Source organism: Mytilus edulis, chromosome 13 (assembly GCF_963676685.1).
Source record: "Mytilus edulis chromosome 13, xbMytEdul2.2, whole genome shotgun sequence".
In the NCBI taxonomy this organism is placed as follows: Eukaryota; Metazoa; Mollusca; class Bivalvia; order Mytilida; family Mytilidae; genus Mytilus; species Mytilus edulis.
In genome coordinates, this window is record NC_092356.1 from 25,542,356 (window position 1) to 25,570,164 (window position 27,809).

Sequence of the window (27,809 nt, forward strand, 5' to 3'; positions counted from 1 at the left end):
TTAGATACGCATGCTCGTAATTGTTTCTACTTTCGTTATCATTGCTGTGTACGTAGTCAGGGTAAGCGCTCAATACTGTAAATATCTTAAACATTTAATTTTTGCAGATTAAATAATTATTATTCAAAATCACGATTACTCCATCGAACCTTATGAAAAAACCTAAGCACACTTACCTGAATTAAAAAAAAACTATTTACGGATCGATCACTGTGCCAACTGTGTATAAAAACAAATACACGCAAATATTATTATAGTATTGTGCGCTTGATTGAAAAATAAGAACTTTTCCGTTAATTTTACTTCTATTGATAATTTCATGAACTAATAATATCTTCTTTTTTTTTTAATCAAATTAGTATAATTTTGTTAGAAATAGAAGTTTATAAACATTTGACAAACAAACACACATTGGGTATAATGATTAATACAATTAACGAATAATCATTTTAAAACAAATCGACCTAAAGTTATATGAAATAATTGAAAAAAAAACGCTTTCATTCCTTTTTGTTTTGAAATGATTATGTCCTTGACCTGACCTGATTAACACTCCGTTATTACAAATATTGATTTTCTAAATTTAAATCCTTTTAAATTAAATATCGTGATTTATTTATCTACATTGTACTATATCGCTTAAAACATCCATATATGTTAGGTATAGTTTCGGTTATCCTGGGTATGTCTGAGGACCTTTCTCGAATAAAAAGATTCGAGGTTAGATTTTTTTATGATATTATTGTGACTGTATTTGAGTTTAAGTTACGTCTATTGTTGTTATATTGGAAGGTTGAACCCTTTATTTGCTTGTTTTACATTTCAAATTAAAAAAAAACCATTTCAATCAAGAGTGAGAATAGATGCTTACAAGATCGAAATGATGAATCAAGTAATGTTACAAGAAATTTAAAACCAAAGTTTAGCGGTTATTTTAACAATTTGGATTTTGACAGGAATATGAAACAATATGAAAGAATAGTGCATGAAGACTTCGAAATAGCTAAAAGAAAAGTAGTTTTTGTTCAATTTGCGACAACAAAGTAGTACTGTTTTGGCATGTCTTTCATGAAACCTTGTAGACAAACATTGTTAGAGCCAACTAACTAATGTTCCAATGAAATGACGTACATGATGTAGTTTTAAAATATTTTTTTCTTATAAATTACATCTATTGATTTTATAAATACAGATAAGAGATTTCTTTGAATGAAGTACATAAAATTATATAACTAATAAAGGAGAATTCATTTGATTCTCGTAAGGGGGATTTGTTCACAAAGTCATTTATTTTACCTGAAACAGAAATCATTATTGTTGTTATATAGAATTGATTGAATTTTGTTATTTATTTATACTAGATAATATCGAAAAAAATCCGGGTAAGATACCAAAACAGAGGAAAACAAATCTACTATTAGAGAAAACATCTTAACAGTTGATTGAAACACTGAACTGCAACAACAACAAAAAACCGCCAGCATACAAAGAAACAGATAACTTGAAAACAGCTGACACATTTCTGACTTTGTACAGGACATTTTAAGAACATAGGGGAGGGACTTGTTTTTAGGCTAGCCAAATCGTCCACTTATATGGCAATGTTAAAAATTCCTAGATGATTGCAAACATGACAATTCGTCACGAAATTTAGATGAAAAGGATAAAAGCATTTATAGACAATTGTACTACCTTCAATAATGAGAATATCTTATACCATGTATAGTCGATCTCAAAGGCTCAGTTACCTTATAATAACTATAAATCAAGTATAAAGATGCCGTCAAACAAATAAATATTAATTTGGTCACCAAACAGCTATGTTAAGTAATATCTACAAAAATAAATGGTACTATTGTTTACTTGACCAACATAACGCAAAGATTAAGTACGTGTCAGTGTATCAAAAGCATTGTTGCATTCAGCTATAAAAGAGGGGCAAAAGATACCATAGGGACAGTAAAACTCATAGATTGAAAATAAACTGACAATGAAATGGCTTAAAAAATAAAAAGACAAACAGACAAATAATAGTACACAAGACACAACATAGAAAACTTAATTTTGAGCAACAGGCATCCCATCAAAAACTGGGGCTGATTTCAGGTGCTAACGAAGGAAAGGCAGATCCTGGTCCACATGTGGCACTCGTCGTTTTGTTCAATGTTATTACAAACCCGGTAAATAGTCTACCTCAGTAGTTCATACTATGGATTCATTACTATTCGCTGGATACCGATTTGTGTGGCTTTCGTGGGTACAGGTGAACCACGAAATTACATGTTTAACGATTACAAAATTTCGATAAGCTTCTATGCAGACTTCGGCAAAACCACGAAATCAGATATCCACGAACATGCAAACTTTCCGCAATCCACGAAAGAAAACTAATACCAACAAAAATAAATGAATCTACAGTATTCATGGTGAAAAGAGAAGTGAATTGTAGTTTCGACATAATGAACATATCCGATATCATCTGTGAAACGGTTATTCCATTACGGTCAACCAGCTCATACCTTAGCTCCTTTTAGCTCCTTTTACATATATTTGATTATTGCATTATCTGCTATGCAAATACACATTTAGCCACAACACATAAGAATAGTGAACATGAAATAATTGATTTTTAGATCTTATTACTATGGTTTTGTTTAAAAGGATCATAAAACTAGTAAAACAAATGGCGAAGTTTGTTTTACTCTTGTTAAAAGTATTTTCTAAAAGTATCACTCATAGTTTACAAACAGTATCGTTTATTTTATTAGATATTAATGGCTCATATTGCTTTATCTAAGATAAAGTTGTATTTCATATTTCAAGTACAGTAGTTTATTCTTTAATTCTATTAATAATTTTCAGAAAACATGTCGTTAAGACGTGCCGTAAATGTCCTTGATCTCTGTAATGACCAGCAATCAAAATGTCTATGGAAACACGTATGGGTGAATTTTGAAACGAACATTCAAGAATATTTGGCTATTAAAAAGATAAGTATTTCAAGCGACTATGAAACTTTTAATCCTATAGCCTTAAGTTCCGGAACTGATGTGGATGTGCATACAACTATTAAAAAAGCATTTTTTGAATTGATAGAAAAAAAGAATTTAGAAATCAGACCAATAATTGAACTTTCAATCGAACAAAATCAGATAGACGCTACTTCTCAACAATTTGCACAACATAAAGTGGGAATTTATATTAATGAGTATTGCAAAAATTCTGTGTGGGTTGTCGGACATACGCTAGTTTTAGACCAAGTTGTTAAATGTTTGAAAGACAAAATTCCTCGTTGTAGTATAACAACTAGTACTTATGCAAAACTTGACGGATTAAATATTTCTAGAGAAAAGGAAACAACACAGGTTTTTGTCGAACTATCAGAAGGACACCAAGCAATTGTATGGATTTATGACTTATTAAATTTAGAATGTTTCAAGAAAGACAATGTTGCCATTAGTCATCAACATTTCAGATTACAGATCTTAGTTTCTGATTCTAGTACAAAACTGTTAATTGAGAATGAGTTAAAGAGTACAATCAGAACTAGTAATCTCACTGTGTCCTGCAATAACTATTCATTCAGTGATTGTCTATATCAGTTGATTCAAAGGGAAACTATACATGCATTTCTGCTATTTAGATTACGAAATCATAAATGTGTATGGTTTAAAAACAGCCAAAATACTCTGACATTATATGCGGAAAACCAATCAAAACTTAATGCAGCATACGGAGTGATCAAAGGTGCGTTCAAAGAAGACACCATCGCTGTGCCGTCTCGTTTTTTTAGTAGCGAGGACGCGAAACAAAAAATAGCCAATTTAGAAGAAAAGGGTAATGGAAAACTGTTAATCAAACTGAGCACAGACTTTTCAACAGTAAGTGTATCAAGAACGGATGACTTCTGGTTCAATCCAACTCAAATTGAATATATGTACACATCGAAGAGACTTTTAATTCCAAACCAAAAACAGAAAACCATGAAAAAGCTATTGAGTAGCTACAAATCCTTCATTGAGAATCACTATTCAGTAAATGTTTACGAACAAGACGAGCCATTATGTAAATTGACTGTTAAAGGAGAAGACTCAGCGGTGGAAGCTGCTTATCAAGAACTGTTGAATCTACAACAAATGCTGCATGGTCAAGACAAGACGTACATTATTGAGGATAAAGTAACAGATTTGGAATTAAGGGTGAAGAATATCGCAGAAAGCTGCGGGTGTAGTGTTTCTCTTTCATCAGCCAAAGTAGCGCCATCCGAAATGCAAATGATACCAGTTGACCTTAGAGAACATACTAGATGTCGAAGTATTACAGTAGATGATGGTTTTACTGTGAAGCTTTACAAGTGCAGTTTGCAAAATAATTATTGGCTAGGACAGAATACGTTGATTCTGAATGTTGGACATAATGCTGGTAAGTTGCTATAAAATACCGAAACGTGTTTTAAGCTCACTTGGCCTAATGACCTAATAGGCCAAGTGTGCTTTTCACCTGAAGTCCGTCATCCCTCGTCGCCCCTCGTCGTTCGTTAACTTTTACAAATATCTTCTCCCCTGAATTTACAGGGCCGAATAATCATTGAGATATCTAGTTATAAAAAATGTGTCCACTGATCCCGCCAACCAATCAAAAATTGCCGACATGGGTAGAAATAGAACAAAGAGGTAAAATGTTTATGGCTTGTATCTATAAAACTAAAGCATTAAGGGCAAATCTAAAAACTGGTAAACATATATATATATACTAAATAGGTTAAGTTCTATCTTTCCTAATATTATCAGACGAATCAAACATCAATGTTCTTTAACTTCTTATTTGATTTGGCTATTTTATTGAATCGGATTATTCTAAGTCTAATATATACGAAAAGCTTATCTGGCATTACAAATCAAACGCCTGTTTCCTTGCATAGTTTGAACAGACAAACACATGATTACTAATTATACCATAAGAGCATATCTGGAAAATATTGAAAAATGGAAGATATAAAAGGCAAAAAATGTTGTATGTTCAAATCTACTTCTGTTTTTATTGGGGGAATTGTGTAAAGTGTAGTAAATTAAAGTGAAAGGTTTTGCATGCTACAAAACCATGTTAAATCCATCTTTTTATATAAAAAAAAAGGAATTCCTGTACCAAATCAGGAGTATAACAATTGGTTTTGTTTTTATATTTGAGCCTTTCGTTATACCATGTGAAGAGTTATTGTATCCGAAATGCATTCTGCATATTTTATATTGATTTATTTTGGTTTGCATATTTTATGTTAACCATTCAAAGTGGCAAAGTTAAGGGTTAGTTGCAATTGGCATGTTTTTTTAAAAAGTTTATGCTATGATTCTAGGTGAGCGATTCAGGTTGCTGGAAGACTCTTGTTCTCTTTTTTAACTTTGATTGTTTCAAATTAACAAAATACAATAGATATAATTTAATTCACTATGAATATAATTCATATTCACTATGAATATAATTCATATTCACTATGAATATAATTCATATTCACTATGAATATAATTCATATTCACTATGAATATAATTCATATTAACTATGCTTTATCTACTCTTTTACTTGTCAAGGTGGTGATACATCCACTATCAAATGTATGGTAAATGCATTTCAACATGACCATGATGACCATGCTACTATATACCTACCTATCTGGAAGATAGCCAAAGAAAATGATAACCTGCGTAAATTGATGACAGAAATGAAAGATTATTTTAAATCAGCAAACCTTCAAGAACATACTGTTATGTCGTTGGATTTGTCTATAGTTGAAAAAGTTGGATGGCCTGTCGTTCGATTTCTGGGAGCTATTTTATTATCTCTAAATTGCAGCAGACCAACATGTTTTCAGTTCTTTGCACCATCAGACGACATATTTGAGCCTAGTTCCGACATTATAAATCAATGGTGTCAGTTGAAAAAAGGTATATTGTTACTATTAAGACATATTTCAATTAATATATGTATTCCAACATTCAAATGGTATTGTTTGCTAATTATTTAGTTACTTCCATCTATCTGTTTTATATTTACAAACATTATTTTAAAAATATGACATATTGTTGAAAGAAAGAGTATGATGCTTACATGTATGACGTCAATTACATGTAAAATGAACCAAAAACTATCTAATGGCGATACTGTCTGTAAGATATGTGTTGTGTTTTGTGTCACCACTACGTATACATGTTGTAAGCAGAAAATAATCATTTATACTCTTCAACTTGTTTCAACTATTCTTTAATAGATCTGTTATAATTATCATGAGAAAAAATACAGCATATTGTCTTTGTTTCCGATTTATTATTTCAAATATGCATTGACTTTTTCATTTTATATCTGCTCATGATAGAAACGTACCAATGTTAGTGAAAATATTCACCGCGCTGAAGTAAGGCCATTATTCATAGTTCATTATTCAAAATTCAATAATGAATAATGAAATAGTTCACTATTCACTATTCAATGTTAAGAAATGAATAATGAATAATGAAATAGTTTATGTTTCATTATTCAACTTGAAGCGGTGAATAGTGAAAAACGAATTAAAAAAATTGACTGTGACACTACAGCTATATCCCGTATTTCTAAATTCGTCATTTTTCTTTTATCTAACAAATATTCAAATCAATATAAGAAAATAAAATAAAAAAAATCTTAAGATTTATAATTTTATTCATTTATTCAGTTTCGAAGGATCAACTAGTTGGTTTTCCTAACTATTTTTAACAGTTTGATCTTTTTGAATAATAAACATTGGCAAATTTAACTATCTATTATATCAAACAATGCAACGACCAGGAACTATTTTAATATCCCTTACAACATACAGGCATATTACGAAAAAAATGATGCGTTGAATCTGATTGTATGGCTAGCGTAACTCCGAAACCTTACTCATCTATTTCATCTTATTTCAGGATCTTCGAAGCAAAAACTTAAGATAAATATAGTGAAAGGCGAACTGGCCCTAATGAAAGTAAGTTGGTTTGTTTTATCATAAAATGAACGAGGGTTTAAAGAATATATCACTGTTATAAGCTCATTACGATAAGGAACCTAATATAGACATTATCCACGGAAATCTAGATTTGAGGAGCATGTTGATGTATCGATATTTGTTTAGTTTGTGTGAGGTTGTATACAGTTGCGACATCTACGAATTCGCTTTTACCTAACTTAGTTTTCACATTTTATAAAGAGAAATATATATCATATATTTTATGTTCGTTTAACACAGGTTTAATTGCTTACAATAACAACGAGTTACATGTATGACTGGATGGCATTCAGCGAAGTTTCGAATTGTTAACATGATGAACACATGGTTTTATTAAAATAATATTGCTTGAAGTATTATTTTTTCATGTCCAATTCCCATTATATATCGCTCAATTTTGAAATGAAACGCGGGACTGTTTGCCAGTTATTTACTTCCTCTCATTAGGGGTCGCATTACGTCAATATTACAATGTATATACAATCATGGTCAATACATGTATAAAGATTCTATCTTGCAGTATAAGTTTGTTAAATGTTTATGATAACAACATTCCGAAAACATATTTTGTTCATTGTATTATTTTGTAATTAAAAATACTAGAGTACCCAAAAGAGAATTGTAGTGGTTGAATGAGTTATTTAACAATATTCAAAATTGGTAATGTAAACTGCCAAACAAATCTGACAAACAAACAATTGCTAAATAATATCGCACAAACCATAAGTGCACTATAATCTTTTAACGGTGATAAAGATTTAAACAAGATTGAAGTTAAAAGCATAAAGAAAATATAAAAACGGCTGAATGAATTTGTGTTTTTAAAAATGTTTGTACTTCCATGATAATAATCAATAAATGACAATGGATACAAAAAAATTTATAAAATAAAGTTCATGAAAACAAATAATGTTGATCTTTTGTTATCAAACTACTTTGCATGTAAGGAATGAATCATTCTAGTTCAATATTCAAAGACTAAAAGTATGTTTTCATTATATTCTTCAAACAGTGTGACGTCCTTGTGAATGCCACTAATCGTGAATTTGATTTATCAAGAGGAATGGTTTCTAAGGCATTAATCAAAGCTGCTGGTGTTGAACTACAGCATGATTGCAACAGTACCTTAAAAGGTAGACAGATAGAGTTCCCTGAAGTAGTTGTAACAGGAGGATACAATTTATCAGCGAAAAAGATTTTTCATGGGGTTCTTCCAAGATATAAATCAGAGAGCAGTATGCAGGTACAACAAACATATCTTTCAACTTTAGTTTTTGTAATCTGCATACCTATTTTAGTGAAGTAGTATCTCGTTAATGAAATCAAAATTTCAGGATAGCTGAAAAATGTAGTTCTTATTTACATATCATTCGCCAATAATGGTTTGAATGGCATCACCAATATAAGTAGTTAACATACAATTTCTGTGAAGTAACGAAAGTGAAACATGTAGAAGGTCTACTTCATATAGGTTGTTCTGTTCCTCGACATTGTTTAACGATATAAAATTATAACATAGGACAAACGCAATGGTTTAAACTGTTCAATTATTAACTTCCCATTACCTCTGACCTAACGTATATATTATTCTCAGTTAAGCTTGTTTATGATGATTTTACGAATTAGTTGGCTGATAACTGTGTCGGTATATCGACTCATGCGCGTCATGTGTGAGTGGTCGAAAATCTCCAGATACTAGTCTAGACATATGGTCTACAATTTAACAAATGTTTCCTTATGCCGATTGGGGACTTATTACTAATAAAGATTTGGAAGGCGCGGTACCGAATACAATGATGCCTTTGTCTAGGATCATTTCATATATCTATTGAATACTAACATATAAGAAAAAGAAGATGTGGTATTGTCAATGACACAACTCTCCACTAGAGAACAAATGACAAACACATAAGTTTAAAGATAATCATTTTCCGTCTATTCAACACAAGCTATGTAATACCAGATCCTGATGTTTCTCGACAAACAATACACATATAAATAGTGCACAACTCTCAAAGGCATTCATTTAATTTTAACTTCAGCAGTTTGAATATTTCATCAAGAATTGCCTGAACACAGCAGTTAACTTAAATATGAGAAGCATCGCATTTCCTGCTCTTGGAACAGGAAACCTCATTTATCCATCAAATCTTGTCGCCTCTTCGATGTTTCTTGTAGCGAACAAATTTATCTCTGCTAACAACGTGGGATCTCTTACTGAAATAAACTTTGTCATATATCCAGCGGATACAGGCGTATTACAGGTATGTTGCATTGAAGATTATAACTTATTTTTATAATTACTTCCTTTTTTAATACATCATGAAGACAGTTTTCATCAACTGGAAAAAGTTCAGATCTGAAAAAAGAGGCACTGTATAGCCTAAACCTATAGTGGAATTAAAAAAATTGCCAAATACAATGAGGAGTTATATTTTCGTAGCTATACTTAATACATGTACTAACATGAGAAACACGACGTGTGCCACGTGTGGAACAGGATGTACATGTGTTTACTTTTCTGGAGCACCTGATACCACCTAAGTTTTCGATGTGGTTCGTTTTACTCAGTCTTTAGCTAATGTACAATTGTTTGTCTGTTCGTCGTCTTCCATTTTAGCTATGTCGTTGAAAGTTTTTATGCCCCACCTACGATAGTAGAGGGGCATTATGTTTTCTGGTCCGTCCGTTCATCCGTTCGTCCGTCCGTTCGTCCGTCCGTCTGTCCCGCTTCAGGTTAAAGTTTTTGGTCAAGGTAGTTTTTGATGAAGCTGATGTCCAATCAACTTGAAACTTAGTACACATGTTACTTATAATATGATCTTTCTAATTTTAAAGCCAAATTAAACCTTTGACCCCAATTTCACGGTCCACTGAACATAGAAAATGAAAGTGCGAGTTTCAGGTTAAAGTTTTTGGTCAAGGTAGTTTTTGATGAAGCTGAAGTCCAATAACTTGAAACTGAGTACACATGTTCCCTATGATATGATCTTTCTAATTTTAATGCCTAATTATATTTTTACCAATTTTCACGGTACATTGAACATGGAAAATGATAGTGCGAGCGGGGCATCTGTGTACTTTGGACACATTCTTGTTTTTTCGAATATTGAATTGCATTTCCCTCTAGTATCTTTCGTCTTTCTTTAAATACGAAGTTTCTATTTACAATATTCTTTAGTGTATGTATCATTTGACGTCAATATTTGGTAAGCGATTTATGAGTATACTTGCAACAAGCATGCCCTTTTTGTGTAATTTCAACATTTTAGTACATGTAGAATGATTTCTTGCAACATATAATATGGAAATATACGAACATATTTATACCTGTATACGTTAATCATGTTAGTTTTTTATCATTTTTTTCCTATTTTGTGTGAAAGGTATTTGAAGCAGAAGAAAAAAATAGACAGAAAACAGGTGAGATATTATGACATAAAGATAATCATCAAAATATTGTTTTTGCCATTTTGCTCAAACTTCAAAAAAAGAAATAAGAGAAATAAAGAAATCAAGAAAAGTTTAAACGATAAGTAAATAAGACACTATTGTTTTACTTAACAAATCATTTCGAAAAAAAAACGGCCATGTTGATATAATCAGACTAACAAATACATTATCAAGTTCTCTTTCGTCTTTTTTGACAATTTTCATGTGTATCGTCTGTGCTACATTCAGTATCGCTAAATCAATTGTGTGAGCATTTATGAAGCAATTTTTCAGATAGAGAGGATCGACTGTATCACGTCAATATTGTAGTTCATCAAGCATCTTCGTTGTCGTTATTATGCTGTTTGATTTAATGTTTGAGTCGTTGCTATTTAAGCACATTTCCCTAAGGGCAGCAGTACTGATTATAAAAACACAAGAATTTATTTGACGAATAATTGGTACAATATAGCATCACATTTTTTCAAGAGCTCGCTCAACATGCGAAAAAGTTTTAACTGAAGTGTTTTGATGGTTTTTTTAATGACCACGAATATCGTACTAGGAATCACAAACACTCTGTGCCTAATAACGTAGAGAACAAATTTATTTTGTTTTTCAAGAAACAATCTCTTATTGTATACTTTTAAAATTTGCTTCAGTGGGTAATATGTTTGTTGATTCTGTTGTTGCTTGCCCTGATTTTACAACATGCACTGTGCAAGTAATTGGTCCCAGTGATGAATTGATACACGACACTTTTAAACAGATAGAAGAGTCATTTAATACGAATGGAATAACGGACGAGGTATGGATAATCGGTTTATACTGCCAGAAGGTTATTTATTATAGTAATGAGTAATTTCTTTTCAAATATGTTTGAGGATTCATTTTTTCATTCTTGTTCATGCGTCGGATTAAATTATTGAAATTTGAAATAAATGTCCAGTTTTATTTACAATTGAAAGAAACGAGTGTTGTTATATAGAATAATTGCTAATACAGTGAACTATAGCTAGCTGCATTTAATTCAATGAGTTTTATGCTCCAAAGAAAAGATGGAAGTCATTCAATAGTATAAAGAAATAACTCAGACGGACGATTTCTTGTGATAATCTGATCTGTGTTATTGATTTCATTTTGCTACTTTTCATGTTTTATTAAGCAGGCTTAAAATAAAGACTTGTTACATACTCAGAGTATAGCCTTTTAGATAAAAACGATACTATTCGGTGTTTGTTCCTCATTTTTTGTCCGTGGTTTAACATTGTTTGACCAGTTGATGCACTGTCACTTAATATGCAAATATAATTGCTAAAGAAGTTGCAGAAGTGATTCTACTAGTGATATTAACAGGCAAAATATGTTTTGTTTCAGGGAATTCAAACTAACAGATTAGCCAAGCTGAAAGCAAGTGACAAGCAAGATAGCAAATATCCTAAAGGTGTAATATTTTATATATAATTTAAAAACATGTGCTTCGTACATTTGAGGTGATTGAAGTGTAGCATGGATGTCGTTACTCATCTCTATCTTTCGGTTATGAAATACTTTTGATAATACCTTACGATTGTATAGTCATATTTGAACATTCGAATAGATGCAAATTTAGTAGACTTATCTCAAAAGTTACTCTACACGCGGTATCTACTGCACATCATGCTATGCTTGGTTTACAACCAACTGTGTTAAAGAAATAAATTGACTATTTTCTTAATGTCACATTGACTATATTTCTAATGTTAATCCTTGGTAGGACACGCTGTAACCCTGCCTGCATGATAGCAAAAGAACATATCAAGAAGATAAGATTAGAATACGTTGTGATTTTGTCACACTTTTTTACAATCTTAAACGTATCTTTTTTTTTCTTTTTTAAGGTGATATACAATATCTACAGTATCTTTTGAACGCAACAGAGGATATAAATTCTGATTCGTTTGATAAAAGACAAAGCATGGCTTATAATTCATCAAACAAATTGTCGAAGCCTGACACATTATGGATCAATGACAAAAAGTTACAAATTCCTCAGTTAACACCAATGGGATCATCAATCCTGTACAGACCAAAACAAGACTCAATAGTCATGATTACAAAAGAAGGAGTTAAAGTATTTGTGTATATGGCGGATATATGCTATCTAAGTAAGGTAGACTGCATAGTCCACCCATTTATTAGAAGAATGAATGAAACCGATTGTTTAACGAACATTGTTGCAAAAGCCGGAGAACAAATGAAAAAAGAATGCTCACAGTATATCGCAAAGCATGGAGATTTACGTGCAAAGCGTGTATGGATTACGACTGCTGGCAATTTGACCCACTGCAAGAAAATACTTCACGTAAAGGTACCTGTGCGGAATGAATATTTGACAATTGATGCATTTTCAGAAAATATTTCGGAAACAATAAGGATTTGTTTATCTCGAGCCAACATAAATGGTATTACATCAATAGCTTTTGCACCCTTTACTTCACTAGGTAGGTTAAAAATTAAAAAAATTACCTCTTGTCTTATTCAAGAGTAGTATACATGACATTATGAGTAGAACATATGCGTAATTAGGTTTAATATAAATAAGGAGATGTACATGTTATAGCTTGCCAATCAAAGCAAAATAACTTAGATGCTGGCAAAATAATGAGTAAAACAATATAATGAGTAGAAAAGCCTTCTAATATAATGAGTAAAACGATTTCAGCATGGCAACCTGTAAACATTTCAGCATATAATGTTTTATTTAGAAGACATTAAATATTTTAACCTTGTATATTTTGTTAAAAAACGAGCCTAGTTTATGAAACAAAACTTTTTTGTTTCAAAAAATGCTAATAACCTGTTCTAAATTTTTGAATTAGAATCGTCAAAATACGTATAGCTACCACTTAATATGGAAACAGAAAGCCAATAGATATAGGAAGATGTTTAAAAAAAAATAAAAAAGATATAGGAAGATGTAGTATGAATGCCAATGAGACAATTCTCCATCCAAATAACAATTTATGAAAGTAAACCATAATCGGTCAAGGTACGGCCTTCAACACGAAGCCTTGGTACACACTGAAAAACAAGCTATAAAGGGCCCCAAAAATTCCTAGTGTAAAACATTTCAAACGGGAAAACCAACGGTCTAATCTATATAAAATAACGAGGAACGAGAAACACATAAATTAACAGACTATGAACGAATAAATTTGATCTGCGATACCTGAAACGAAATACAAAGTTAATAGAATTATTAGGGATAAATAACTAAGGTCAAAAGTAAATAAACAGGTTAAAACAAAGTTAAAGTAAGATACCACTGTGAAATATTTAACAATTTTAAGAATGTCGTCACTTTTGGAAAAAACATGTTTCATATATATCATACACAGGTAAATAAAATATAATTTTGTCGTTAAGTATACTTCTTCGTCTGTGTGTATGATATATTCCGATTAGGAATACCAAGAAAGTTCTGTTATATAAATAAAACTAATCTAACACTTGGTACATATTGAGTGAATATCAACAATAAAACTATACAGTTAGAGCAAGATAAAACTTCCTGTACAGGTGCAAGCACAGAATTAAAGGAGAAATGAAATAATTTTGATGTTAATAGTACATAGAAGTGAAAATATGTAGATATTCCAAATAATCAAAGCTGGTATATAGACAAGATCCATATTAACATAAAATAACAAAAAAGCATTATATATAGTAAAACAGGTCAAGTTAACAAAAAAGTACAATTTGAGAGTACTCGCAGTTACTGACAGCTAGTTAAAAACCAAAACAATTAATAATAAAAAATCATGCATCAGAGACTAAAATCAACTAAAACACATCCCAGGGATTTCGTATTTTAACGTCATGAACAGTCAAAGAAGACATGACTGTGCAATGCCTAAAATTTATGTATCGACAGGTAGAAGGATAGTGAGGAGTGACTTCATCATGTTCTTTAAAGATAAAAATTATCGTATGAGTATCTCTATACATCCCGCTTGAAAAGAAAATACCATTTAGTTATGTTTTAATTTGCTAATGACAAAATCGATATTAGTGCCAATGTAAACTATATTCAGAAATCTAATTAAAATATTGGTACGATAACCTTCTTATGTTGTACTGTTATACCACTGTCCCAGGTTAGGGGGAGGGTTGGGATCCCGCTAACATGTTTAACCCCGCCACATTATTTATGTATGTGCCTGTCCCAAGTCAGGAGCCTGTAATTCAGTGGTTGTCGTTTGTTTATGTGTTACATATTTGTTTTTCGTTCATTTTTTTACATAAATAAGGCCGTTAGTTTTCTTGTTTGAATTTTTACATTGTCTTATCGGGGCCTATTATAGCTGACTATGCGGTATGGGCTTTGCTCATTGTTGAAGGCCGTACGGTGACCTATAGTTGTTAATGTCTGTGTCATTTTAGTCTTTTGTGGATAGTTGTCTCATTGGCAATCATACCACATCTTCTTTTTTATACTTACTAATAAGTTTGTTCAAAGGTTCGATGAGTTTACACGGATCACATAGTGATTTCCGCGCTTTCAGTATAATAATATCATAAATTTAAGGATTTGAAATACCATTTTTAATAAGTTTTGTACAGGTAGAGCCAAATTTTCTAAACTTATCTTTGTATCTATGAAAAAAATTTAGTGAAAGTTTTAAGTAATTTATGGTATAGAAATCCCTGCCATAATAATTTACCAGTGATGCATTCATTCAGTTCGTTAAAATCTATGACATGAGTACACACACGATCATACCGAATTAGTTGGGATATATAAACACCGTATGATGGAGCCAAAGGCACATCGCCGTAAAAAAAAGGAAAATTAACAATAGGAAATGAAAAATCGTCTCTTTTGTCGTAAATTTTAGTATGGAGTTTCCCTTTAGAAATTTAAATGTCTAAATCTAGAAAAGGGCAACTGGTGCTGTGTATGTTAGATTTAGTTTAAGTAAGTTCTTTTGGGTAAAATTCGGAAGTATATTTAGAGAACTCTGGATTATCTAACCAAAAAATATCATCCATATAATGGTAGACATTGTTGAATGTATCAACAAAATGTAACAATGATGGGTCTATACTGAGTTATATGAATAAATTTGCTATTAAAGGAACACAGTTAGTGCCCATAGGAAGACCTTCTATCTGACGATACACTTAATCGCCAAAACGAGTTATCTAGCAGAAAATGTAAGGCTTCAATTATATGCATATCCTCACATTTCCAATAAGTGCATCTAGCATACTTTCCTTTTTCGTTACAGAAAAGGCTTTAAACGAGTTACAACAAATAAAATTACAATGAGATTTTTCGAAAGACCATTTTAACAAATACGAAAACTTTTTCTTTATAAGATTGTGCGGAAGTGTAGTGTACAGAGTAGAAAAAATCTGTCAACGGAATTTAAAGGACCATCAAAAGCATGTATCTTATCTAAAACCCCTAAGATTTTTTAACACTCCAAAAATAATTATTACCATTATTTTCAGAAGCTTTATTGCAAAAGTTAATATCAGTTCTTTAATAGTAGTAAGGGAGGTAGTTAGAAGCACTGATAGATTAGTAGTAGAGGACTTACAGAGATGAAACGAAGTTTAAATGTTTTTTTGTGTAATTTCGGTAACCAGTACATGGTAGGGACTTTCAAATGTTCGGAAGAGACTTAAAGCTGGGTATTGGCAGTGATATGCGTGTCAACGATTTGACTCTTTGTGGTGCGTACAAACCTGAATGTAGAGGAATTGATAAATTCGTTTTGAAGAACTTCCGTGTAGTATATGCGTCACACCACCACTACAGTATTGGCTGCCTTGTCTGCCAGTACGAACACAAACCGTTCTGCGAGTACTTGGTGTTTATTTTTTATTCTAGAAATCGGAATATCATGGATCCTATTATTAATTTCAGAAGTGTTTTCTTAATGAGATATTCGAATATTAACAGTATTCATAATTTTATTCAAATAACTGTCTAGAGATTTTTTATCAGATTTTTTTACGTTTGCACCAATTTTTACAGTAGGCAGACAGAGCGTCTTTAATGACCTGAAAACACTGTTGCCAATCTATTATAGATGGGTGACGACGGTATTTTGGTCCTTTCTTTAGAAAAGTTTTGATCTCACGGTCTTCGACGATGTTGAGGTCTCCTGTAATAACATGACCATAGGGACCATATGACTGTTTAAATAAATTATATACCTTTATTGAGTATCAGAACGATAGGTCATTCTTTCGAAGAATCAACCCGGACGATACCATGTTTCAATGAAATATGCACCTAGGCATACACTAATGACCTATGTGAGGTCATTATTTTCCTTGATGAAAATGCAAACTATAATTTACAGCATAATTATATTCGTTTGCTAATTTTTGGTGCCGATTTGGGAGTTTGTTTTTTAAAGTTCAATCTATGATAGGTGTAAAAAAATCATCATGACCCGCATTTTAATTTTAAAAACAAATAATGTGAAATTCGTTAATTTATCGCTGCAATGCAGAGACATTATCATGTGAGTTGAATCTATATGTAAAGCTTTCATAATACTTAAAAATAATTTAAAGCAAGATTTAACATATTCGCGAGTAAGGTTTCGAAATAATTTTGATTCACACTGAATAGGTTGATTGTTGTTTGTTGCTAAACGTCCAGTGGCAAATATTTCATATATGTTCAGGACGATACACACTGAATAGGAAATCATACTTTGACCTACATGTATTGATATTCGTTTTCGTGTTACATGTACATGTATCACGACTTTTTTTTACTTTTAGTATCCTGAATATCTGTTAAAAATGTATTGCTATTAAAATAAAATAATTCTTAATATTTCATTCGATTTAATTAAAATTGTTGAAAAAAATAATCACTTTACGGTTTATATCTAGATTAATTAGCTAGTTTTATTTGACTTTTTAAATGAGCCGTAGGGCGTATTAAAATCTGAACGCATTAGAAAGGAATATCCCACTTAAGTCTGGTCGGTTGCTAAATTTTGCAAATCTTTATAATTTTATTATTTTTATTACGGCAGATATGTCAGATAATGAATATTTTCAGTTTTTTTTTCTAGTCGTAGAACACACCTCGGGTGTCAGGATTACACAAAAAAAAAGACCTCCCTACGGTCGGTCTTTCATTTTATCCATCCTGCCAACCCGAGGTGTGTTCGACGAGAAGACAAACCTTAAAAATATGCATTATCTATAACTTACATGTATCACGTTGTTATAATTATGATCCGATTTGTGAACTACCGTCATTTTTATGATAGGAGAACTTTTAGGAACAGTTACATATCATTTCAATTTTAAAATGATCTATGCTTTATGATATCATTATACAGTATTGTTTATGTTGGCTGAAGATATTCAAGTTGCACTTATTTTGTTTTTTTAAATTGTAGGATTCGATTCAGCTTGTAATACAGATATAGTTAAAACATACACAGAAAGCGTTATGAAATACAGTACAGAAGCTGGCATGCAATCAAATATAAAAGAAATACATTTTGTTCATACCGATCAGTCAGATGTAGAGGCGATGTGTTCGGCATTTTTGCAAACAATTCCCGATAGCAATGCTAAAAAATACATTAAACAGAAAGATAGAGCAACTGAACTTTTGGGAAATGTAGAAACCAATGAGTTTCATACTTTTAAAAGCACAGAACCTTTCAAAAACAAACCAAGCGAAAACATTATTGACGGGATTAAGATAATCAGAATGTCTCAATCCAGGCCTGGTTTAATATCAGGTTGGTATGACATATAATACTTTTCTGTTTTGATTTCACATTATATAATTGCAATAAGGTTGCCTGGTCACGTGTAGTGCACACATTTTTTTTTAAATAAAGAAAAAAAGGAATTGATATTATATCAATTGCTCTCGTATATTATCTTAAAGAACTGTATAGCAAAGCAATTGTACAGATGTTTTTAAACTCCTTAACGTGCTGTATGTGTCAATAATCAATTCTTGAAGATATTTCCAATTCTATTAGGAAGTTAGTTGTGTGGGCAAAGTTTTCTTTATGATGAAAATATACGTTTTCATGAACAATCATCTCTGTATTACATTGTATTAAATCCATATCTTAAGCTTTTACAAATGTTTGCATTTATACTGAAGTGTCGAGTCTCTTGCCATACAACGTGCTTCAAATAATGATAAAGGCAACAATCATGTTCTTCCTTTTTTGAAATATGTTTCTAATGTAAGTTTTTGTAAATCCTTGGTAATACACACTGTACCCGTAACTAAAGGTTATCAACAGAATATGTCAAGAAAATAAACCAAAACGATTATTTTGTCATCTTGTCTAATGCGGTAGATTGTAAGTTAAAATTTGGATGAAATGAAGAGGGTCTTCTGCTAATATTTTACCTCCTATACATTTCTAGGAATATTATTGATTAAAAGCAACCGCCTGGATACCATGTGTATTCCAAATTTGGTTAGTAGGCGGGGCTTATTTTAATACACTGTTAGTAGTGGTGTTATGTCGCTTTATACAATCAACACGGTGTTGAGGGAAAATCTTAAAGCTTTCAACAGACGATGAAATTGATTATGAACGATTGCAATAAATTCATAAAACACATTTACAACTAACAAGTTGTTATTGGCATTTGGTTTGTATAGCCCAATGGAAGTAGGTTCATAATGCTAATGGTATTGAAAACTTGGTCACCTTTTGAGCCTAAATACCACATCTTAAGATAGTCGGTAAGATAAATTCGTTACATATTGTGCTTGTGACCTATTAGGATATGTATGGAATTTACTAACCCAATATATGTCGTATTAGTCACTAGCACACTATCTAACTTAAAGTACGACGTAAATAAACAACAGACGATGGGATTGGGTGTAGCAACTATTGATTAGAAAATTAATTATGATTTAGGACGGCGGTTTATTTTCATTTTTCTTGCAATAATCACACATTTAAAATTCATGGCTCCGTCTCTGATCTAGTTATGGACGTCGGAACGGGGAAAGTATGAAGTAATATAAGAGGGTTTTTTAGTATATCTATTTTCTCATATTGTGTGGTGTTGAGACCACCAATCTGCCAGGTTCGACTGGTTTTCCAAAACGAAAATCAAAACATAAAGCAACATTATAAAAAAAACGTCAAAGGTATTAGGCTAATCATGTGTTTATACTTGACGCACTTTTCATCTACAAAAGACTCAACAGGGACGCTCCAATAAAAAAGTGAAGGCGAAAAAAAGTACGAAGTTAAAGAGAATTCAGGACTCAAAATTTCGAAAGGTTTTATAAAAAACAACTTAGATAATATATCCCTTAGGGTAGAAAATCATCTTGATATAATATTCATAGAAATTAACACAGTCTTGTAACATGTAAATCTTTCATATTCTACTGTTATATTAAACGAACAACATCTTCAAAATCAAATAGTGGTTGATAGTAGGATTACCTTACTGGATTTTCCCTTTCTAACGATAGGATAATATGACGTTTTAGATGTTGGCATTATGGATAAAAAAAAATGGAAAAGAATATACACAAATAAGAGAATAAAGACTTTTTAACTAGCATAAAATCATTATTTCTTTTCAAGGTGATATGCAATATCAACAGTGTCGTATGAATGCAACAGAAGGATTATGTGCTGATTCGTTCAATAAAAGAAAAAGCATGGTTCATACATTAACTGATTTGTTAATGACTGCCAGATTGCGCAACAACGACAAAAAGAAAGAACCTTGTCAGTCCTCAGTAAGGTCATCAACCCTCTACAGACCCAGACAAGACTCGGTAATAATGATAACAAAAGAAGGAGTTAAAGTATTTGTCTATAAGGCAGATATATGTTATCTTAGTAACGTAGATTGCATAGTAAATCCGTCCAGTAGTAAACTAAATGAAACTGTTGGTTTAACGAGTATTATCTTAGAAGCTGGAGAAAAAATGAAAAACGAATGCTCACAATATATTAGAAATCATGGAGTATTACGTGAAAAGTGTGTTTGCATTACGACAGCTGGAAATTTGACCCACTACAAGAAAATACTTCACGTAAAGGCACCTGCGCGGAATAAAAATTTGACAATAGATGAAATTTCAGAAAATGTTTCGGCCGCAATAACGATTTGCCTGTCACAAGCCAACATGGATAGTATGACCTCAATAGCTCTTCCACCACTTATCACATTAGGTGAGTAAATAGATAACTGGGTAACGTCCTGTCTTCAACAATTAAAATCGGTAATGTCATCCGTAAAAGCACTATGTATGCCATTTTGTTATTTTCGCACAATACGTCAACGTATAGTCCTACAACAATGATAACCAATACAGTAAAACAATCTAAATCTTTTTCAGCATATATTGTTTAATTAAGAATATTATCAATCATCAAAGCACGCAGATCTATTTAAACATGACAAACAAAAGCTCTTACCTTATGGAACAAAAATTTGCTGACATTACAATGTACCTCACTAAATTGACTTAAAGTGTTGAAGTAAAAGTAAAAATACGTCGCATTACGCAATAATTTGTAAATTAAATGATTTAAAAAATAAAATATATATATACATGTATTATATTATTAGTCCGATATTTAAATATGACCTACTCTAAATTGTCAATATAGAGTAATTTACAGAAACTTTAATTATAATTTTCAATTTGTTTGTTTTAATATAGGAATTTAGGAGATAGTTAAATGTTAACATTAGTTTATTCTTTTTTTCAATTGCAGGATTTGATACCGTTTGGAATTCAAAAATAGTTAAGATATACCCAGAAAACGTTATGAAATACAGCGCAGAAGCTGGCATGCGATCAAGTATTAAAGATATACATTTTGTGTATACCGATCAGTCAGAGGTGGAGGCGATTCATTCGGCTTTTTTGCAAACAATTCCCGATAGCTTTGCTGATAAACGCATTAAAAGAAAAGATAGAACAAGTGAAACTTTGGGATATGCAGATATGAATGAGTTTCATACATTTACAACTAACACGGAAACTTCGAAATTTCCAGTAAGCGATACCATCAGTGATAGAACTGGCAAATTCAAAATGTATCAATCGATGCCTGATTTGTTTTCAGGTTTGTATAATTCAAACACTACTATCACTTCATCACTAAAGGACATTGCATTTACTTTATAAAAGCCAGGAAAACATACAGAGACCAGTAAAAACCCGTTTATAAGACTTAGTGCGTAAATTAGTTTTAATGATACAGTTTCTAGGGCCCTATTTTTGTTAAGTGGCTTGTCTAAGATTATATGGTAAACACGTTAAAAGTAGGAGAAGATTATTGGGCTCTTTTAATTATTCAAAAGTAAATTAAATTCTTCTAGAAATAACGTTAATGGCATTTGACGATAATCATGATTGTTTAACTGTTTTGAAAATAAGCGAATTTAGGTTATATAGAATAACAATATGTGCATGTGGGATGATTGATACACATGTAATGGATTTACTCTAGATAAGTTAGTGCATATCCGTTTCTGTTGATGTCCCTATGTTGTCATGTTTGACTTATGTTATGCAAAATACAAAATAACGGGGTGATAAAGGGTTAGTATCGTTTTTTATCTTTATCGTTTTTCGCCTAAGCATCACTTGTTATTCTACTTTTTGGTATACCAAATTCGTTAAGGTTTAAGTACTTATATCTAAATATAGTCAGTGTATACAAATAGCGACTTATGCCCAAGAAGACAGTTTTAAATAATCCACGACCTTGAAAATAATTATATAAACGAAATCTCTTTTGTGTTTTTGTCCAACTTGAGCTCGGCTTTAATTTCGACCTACCGTTTCTTCCTATTCGAATATCCTCTCTAACTGTAGTGAAGGCATCAAATGAAAGTACAACTCAAGGTGAGTCTGAACGTTGTCATCATAGAAAATAATGATATAAAAGTAACTACTTACCCTTTAAATCTCAACAACAAAAGTTACGTTTAATTCATCCATGAAATAATAAATTTAGTAACATAATTTGAAAACAATTCCATTTAATATTCAGCAAGTTCAGAGACAGTAGCTGTCATGACTGAATGGTTTTGGCATTATTCTTTATAAAAAAATAGGTAACAAAAGTATAAAACATGCAAACTTTAAAAAAAAAAATCTTCCAACTTTCATTTCGAAAGAGAATTTTTCTCAGCGCTCACGCAAGTTGATTATGGACTTTCCGTTGTGAATTTTTCTTCGGGGTTCAGAATTTTTTTTATTTTACTTTTTACACACACAGCTGAGCCAGTTGCTAGTGAATAATTACGAAAATATTTGTTATTTTGTGAGGCATATGCTGATCAAAGAGGCAAATAATTCAAACATTAACAAGTACGTTGATGAACCCATACACATCAATAATTATATTGCAAGAGAAAAGAGACTTAATAGCAATTAAGACAATTCACCTCGCGTGTGCTTTTAGAATATGATTTAAGGAATAACACAAACGTTGGTTTTTTTAATTGTTTTCTATAGATAGTTCTGAGAATGTTCCATCAAACTGGACAGCTATGGAGTCCCATGAAATGATTACAACAGTTATCTTACAATCACATGATCAGGAATATAAAGATGTAATAGACGAATTCAAACAAACATCTGCAAAACATTATGACATTATCAAGGTATGAAGATTTATAAAATTTACTATTTAATATCTAAACATATTGATTTTTCGTAAGTGCTTTAATCCGCGTTATTCAAGAAACTGAATATATGTGAATTTTAAATCTACTTTACTTTTGGTTTTGTTCTGCTATTTTTTCTGTAAATATTTTCTTTGTGCGTTAAACACTCAATAGACATATAGAAACAATTGAAAAAGAATTGAATACAACACGTTATACAAATGTTATTTAAATTTTCTGTGTCCGAAGCGCTTTTCATGATTAATATTCACTGGGAACGCTCATACTCATATATTTGAAAGCCAAGGATGTTTACGAACCGAAACAATTGAAGAGCTACATGTGTATGACAAAAAAAAATTAGCAAAGCTGCTTATTTCGTTGTTGTACCGTTCAAATACTTTAAACTTTAAATGTTTTCGTTCATTTCCTTCCAGATGTAACATAAAGTAAAAGCAGGATTTTGATAAACGAAAATAGTTGATATAATAAATCATAATCAAAAATCTCGCTTTTATCATTTTGAGTTACTATCTCTATTGATTTTAACAAACACTTGTTGCCATGCTAATAACTTGGCAGGTTCAAAGAATACAGAACAGAGCTTTGCACCAGCAATACATATCCAGAAAGAAACTTATGGACTCTATAAACCCCTCCTGCTTCAACAATGAACGTAAATTATGGCATGGCACTACACTGGAAGCAGTCGATGGTATAAATACATATGGTTTCAACAGAGGTTATTGTGGAAAAAATGGTAAAATAATTTATTCTTGCTTTTTTGGACAACTTAATTTATGATGTTATCAGAAATATGTTTGACTTATTTTATACGAAATACAGAATAAAGGGTTATCATAAATAAAACATGAGCCTTGGGCACAAAATGCCGAAACACAACTTAAATATAATATATCTTACATACAGCCAAACGAACTTCTGGTTATGTAAACTCAAAGTTAGGACCTGTTTTAAATTAAAAAATAAGATGGTACCTAACACTACAGGGAGATAACTCTGTAAAATCAGCTAAACGTTTTAATCACGTTGTATTGGTAATGCAAAATTAAGCTTCTCAATGATCAAAATTAGTGTTTGTCAAAATACTATATATCAAACAATTTTTTTTCCAGAAAGTGATTGGTTCAAGTTCTTTGAAATTTTTATATTTTTTTCAAAAGGTCAAAGTAAATATTTTGTCCAAATTTTATGAAAATTAAACGAGTCAAATTAATTTTAGTCAAGGTGTTGGGTACCACCTTAATACATAAAAAAACTAAAATTGCTTGGCAGCTTTTATAAAAGAAAATTATGCAATTATTTCCCAACGAGTCAATATAACATTTACATGGTTAATGAAATGGTAAAACCAAACGGATATTTTTCATTATTTAAAGTTAACATGGTTAATGAACGGTACTTGAAAAGATGATGATTCAACAACAACTGGAAAATATATAAAATTTCAAAAGCAACTGCATACATAGTATATCCCTCCCATGTGATACGATAATCAAGAGATTGAAATATATATTGTAACAGTTTTCATGAAAATATCTCTCGATTTAAACATGTTAAAGATAATATGTGAAAAATCACGATATCTGTATATATATAATTCGTGTACAAGTTGCGATTGTGTTCATATTTCATTATTATAACATGTACAAAAACATTTTACACTATATAAAAAGCAATATTTTGTACATGTTATAACAAGTACAAGGTACTTGTGTACATGTTATCACTTTTTGTTACTATTTTAGCATTAAACAAGTTATAATATGTACAATATTTTTGTATATATGTTAGACTCAGATCGACGTCCGGTCTCTAATCGACGTCCTTTCCTCAAATCGACGTCCAATATTTGTGTCCAATGTGACTTCATGTTTTACCAAAACGACGTCTGATAGATTGTAATCATTTATAATCGATGTCCAATATCAATAACTAATGAAGTAACAAATTACTGCACTTACATACATTTACATGCATAGGACGTTACTAGTAATTGATTTAGAAATTTTCAAATACGAAATAAACGATGAATTTTGGTCTGATTTGTAGGGTGCTTATAACAAATTAGTTTTCAAACAGTTAACATACTTTCCATAGATTTTCTCCAACCCCCAATATGTAACTTGCATTAGGATATTTATCTTGATAGAAACTAATCCAGTCGATCTACGTTGACAAATTTCATTCATATCAATATTGATAATTAACATGTGAGTATCTCACAAACATGTTTAACCCCGCCGAATTTTTGCGCCTGTCCCAAGTCAGGAGCCTCTGGCCTTTGTTAGTCTTGTATTATTTTAATTTTTGTTTCTTGTGTACAATTTGGAAATTAGTATGGCGTTCATTATCACTGGACTAGTATATATTTGTTTAGGGGCCAGTTGAAGGACGCCCCCGGGTGCGGGAATTTCTCGCTACATTGAAGACCTGTTGGTGATCCTCTGCTGTTGTTTTTTATTTGGTCGGGTTGTTGTCTCTGACACATTCCCCATTTCCATTCTCAATTTTATTTATACGTCAATGAAAACCCAACAACATATAGAGGGCAATATTTAATACAGCAGTGTTTTTTATAGTATTATAATTTGCACTCTGTAATATTTTTCAACAAATTTATAGTTGTACACCTGCAGTGAAACATGGTTTTAATTTTTTATATTGCGCTGTTACAACACTGTTCCAGTTTAGGGTTACACGCTCTAAAACATGTTTAGCTAAGCCAAATATGTTTTGGGCCTGTAGTCCAGTGGTTGTCATTGGTTTATGTCTGACATATCTGTTTTTCGGAATTGTTTTGTTATAAGTAAGACCGTTAGTCTTCAGTTACAATTGTTTTGCATTGTTGGTGTCATGGCCTCTAATTTTTTTCAATAATTTCTTAAATTACTTCAAATATAACAACCTGTAAACATCGGTAATAAATTTAATATATTTATTTTTTTACATATAATAAATGTTAGTTTTGGTTGTGAAAAATATTGACCTGGAACTGTATTAGCATCTTTGGACAATCCAAGTTGCAGTTTTGTTCATTGGTTTTGGGTATTTCCATATAATACGGTATACATATGCCCATGAAACGGACGTCGATTCGAGAAGTTAAAAATTGGACGTCGATAAGAGAGGCCAAAAATTGGAAGTCAATTAGAGGAACATAAAATTGTCTATCATTTTTGGACGTGATGTTATTGTGACGTCAGATTTGAACGTCGTTTTGAAGAACGGACGTCAATTAGAAACCAGACGTCGATCTGAGTCTTACAGGTATGTTATAATATGTTTACGACATATATATATATTATATAATTGATAGACTGTGTGTTTTTTATAAAGTACTTTATGCAGCTTGTCCAATGTAAAATGTATAAAAGAGGAGAAGTTGCCATATATGTAGGATCATTTGATAAGCTCTGACATCTTTCTCACACGCATACATATATTTATAAAATTAGGTGTTTATTCTTAGTAAAATTTCTTTTAAGCTACTTCATATGGCAATGGAGTATACTTTGCAGTAAATTCATCATATTCAACAAAGTCACAATACGCAACGCCTGACCATGATAACATTAAAAGGATATATCTATGTAAAGTTCTCGTCGGCGAGTATGTTAAAGGACAACGGGAGATGAGAGTTCCTCCACAAAAATATGGAGCGTCAGGATCACACATTTTATACGATAGTGTTGTTGACAATCCGTCATCACCGGGAATATTCGTCATATTTCACGATGCTCAAGCTTACCCTGAGTATCTTATTGTGTTTAGATAATCAAATATTGTTGCAATTAATGTTGAAATAATAAGACACATCAAATGTTGAATAGTATCCCTCTGCATATATCATAATTTTGTGACATTATAATAGAGGATAAATAGGAGTTTGCTTGTTTAATTAAGAAATTATTGTAATTGAGAAGTCTTAAGAATCAGTTAAGATTTATTTACTTGTTCATATTAATTAAAGCTACTATTACTTACAGGCTGAGAACAACCTGCTACAATGTTATATAAAAATTGAGTATTAGAGATAAATGTACCAGCTTAGAATTATATTATGCTATGTATAACAAAACCCGTAATTGATTTTTTTTTCTTACATATCAATTTTTAATTATGATGTTTTGTAAATGTATATTGTTTTAAGATTACTGAAAATGAGTTTAGGTCGTTAGTTTTGTCGTTTGAATTGTTTTACATTGTCATTTCGGGGCCTTTTATAGCTGACTATGTGGTATGGGCTTTGCTCATTGATGAATGCCGTACGGTGACCTATAGTTGTTAATTTGTGTGTCATGTTGGTCTCTTGTGGAGAGCTGTCTTATTTGCAATCATACCAGATCATTTTTTTTTTATAATTAATTAATGAATGGCTATTATTTGTTTTGAATTTATCGAACCATAAAACTATTTTTTGACTCTTCACATTGAATAATCCGCGATTGAATAATGTGTACTTTCCTCGCCATTAATTGTAATGGCTAGGAAAGAATTCAATTGAAAAGGCGAACTTTAACAGATTTTCTTGTAAGATACATGTATGTGGCACCCTTTGATAAGATGAGAACGAGAAAATGCGTTCCATTAAAAAACACGCAATATAATCTCTAATTATATTATCGAACCTTGAAATGTGAGAACGATATGGTTTGGATTGATTCAAATGATTCA

At 31.4% G+C, this 27,809-nt stretch overlaps 1 protein-coding gene across 1 annotated transcript; it reads left to right on the forward strand.

The window, feature by feature from the left end:
- LOC139500635 (uncharacterized) lies at positions 1 to 27,088 on the forward strand. Its single transcript, XM_071289392.1, has 16 exons — positions 1 to 61; positions 2,863 to 4,422; positions 5,587 to 5,940; positions 6,937 to 6,995; positions 8,029 to 8,259; positions 9,059 to 9,280; positions 10,403 to 10,439; positions 11,111 to 11,256; positions 11,826 to 11,892; positions 12,329 to 12,931; positions 17,870 to 18,220; positions 20,060 to 20,656; positions 21,206 to 21,559; positions 22,960 to 23,108; positions 23,694 to 23,871; positions 26,621 to 27,088. Exons 2-16 carry the CDS (start codon positions 2,868 to 2,870, stop codon positions 26,908 to 26,910), a joined length of 5,193 nt encoding a protein of 1,730 aa, XP_071145493.1. The 5' UTR covers positions 1 to 61; positions 2,863 to 2,867; the 3' UTR covers positions 26,911 to 27,088.
- Positions 27,089 to 27,809: the final 721 nt, after the last annotated feature.

Excerpts from the sequence above, each read along its gene's own strand:
- LOC139500635 (XM_071289392.1), top strand. The coding sequence starts at position 2,868 with ATGTCGTTAAGACGTGCCGTAAATGTCCTTGATCTCTGTAATGACCAG. Across the intron at positions 20,657-21,205 it reads TCCACCACTTATCACATTAG|GATTTGATACCGTTTGGAAT; the intron begins GTGAGTAAATAG and ends TTTCAATTGCAG. Across the intron at positions 23,872-26,620 it reads AGGTTATTGTGGAAAAAATG|CTACTTCATATGGCAATGGA; the intron begins GTAAAATAATTT and ends ATTTCTTTTAAG.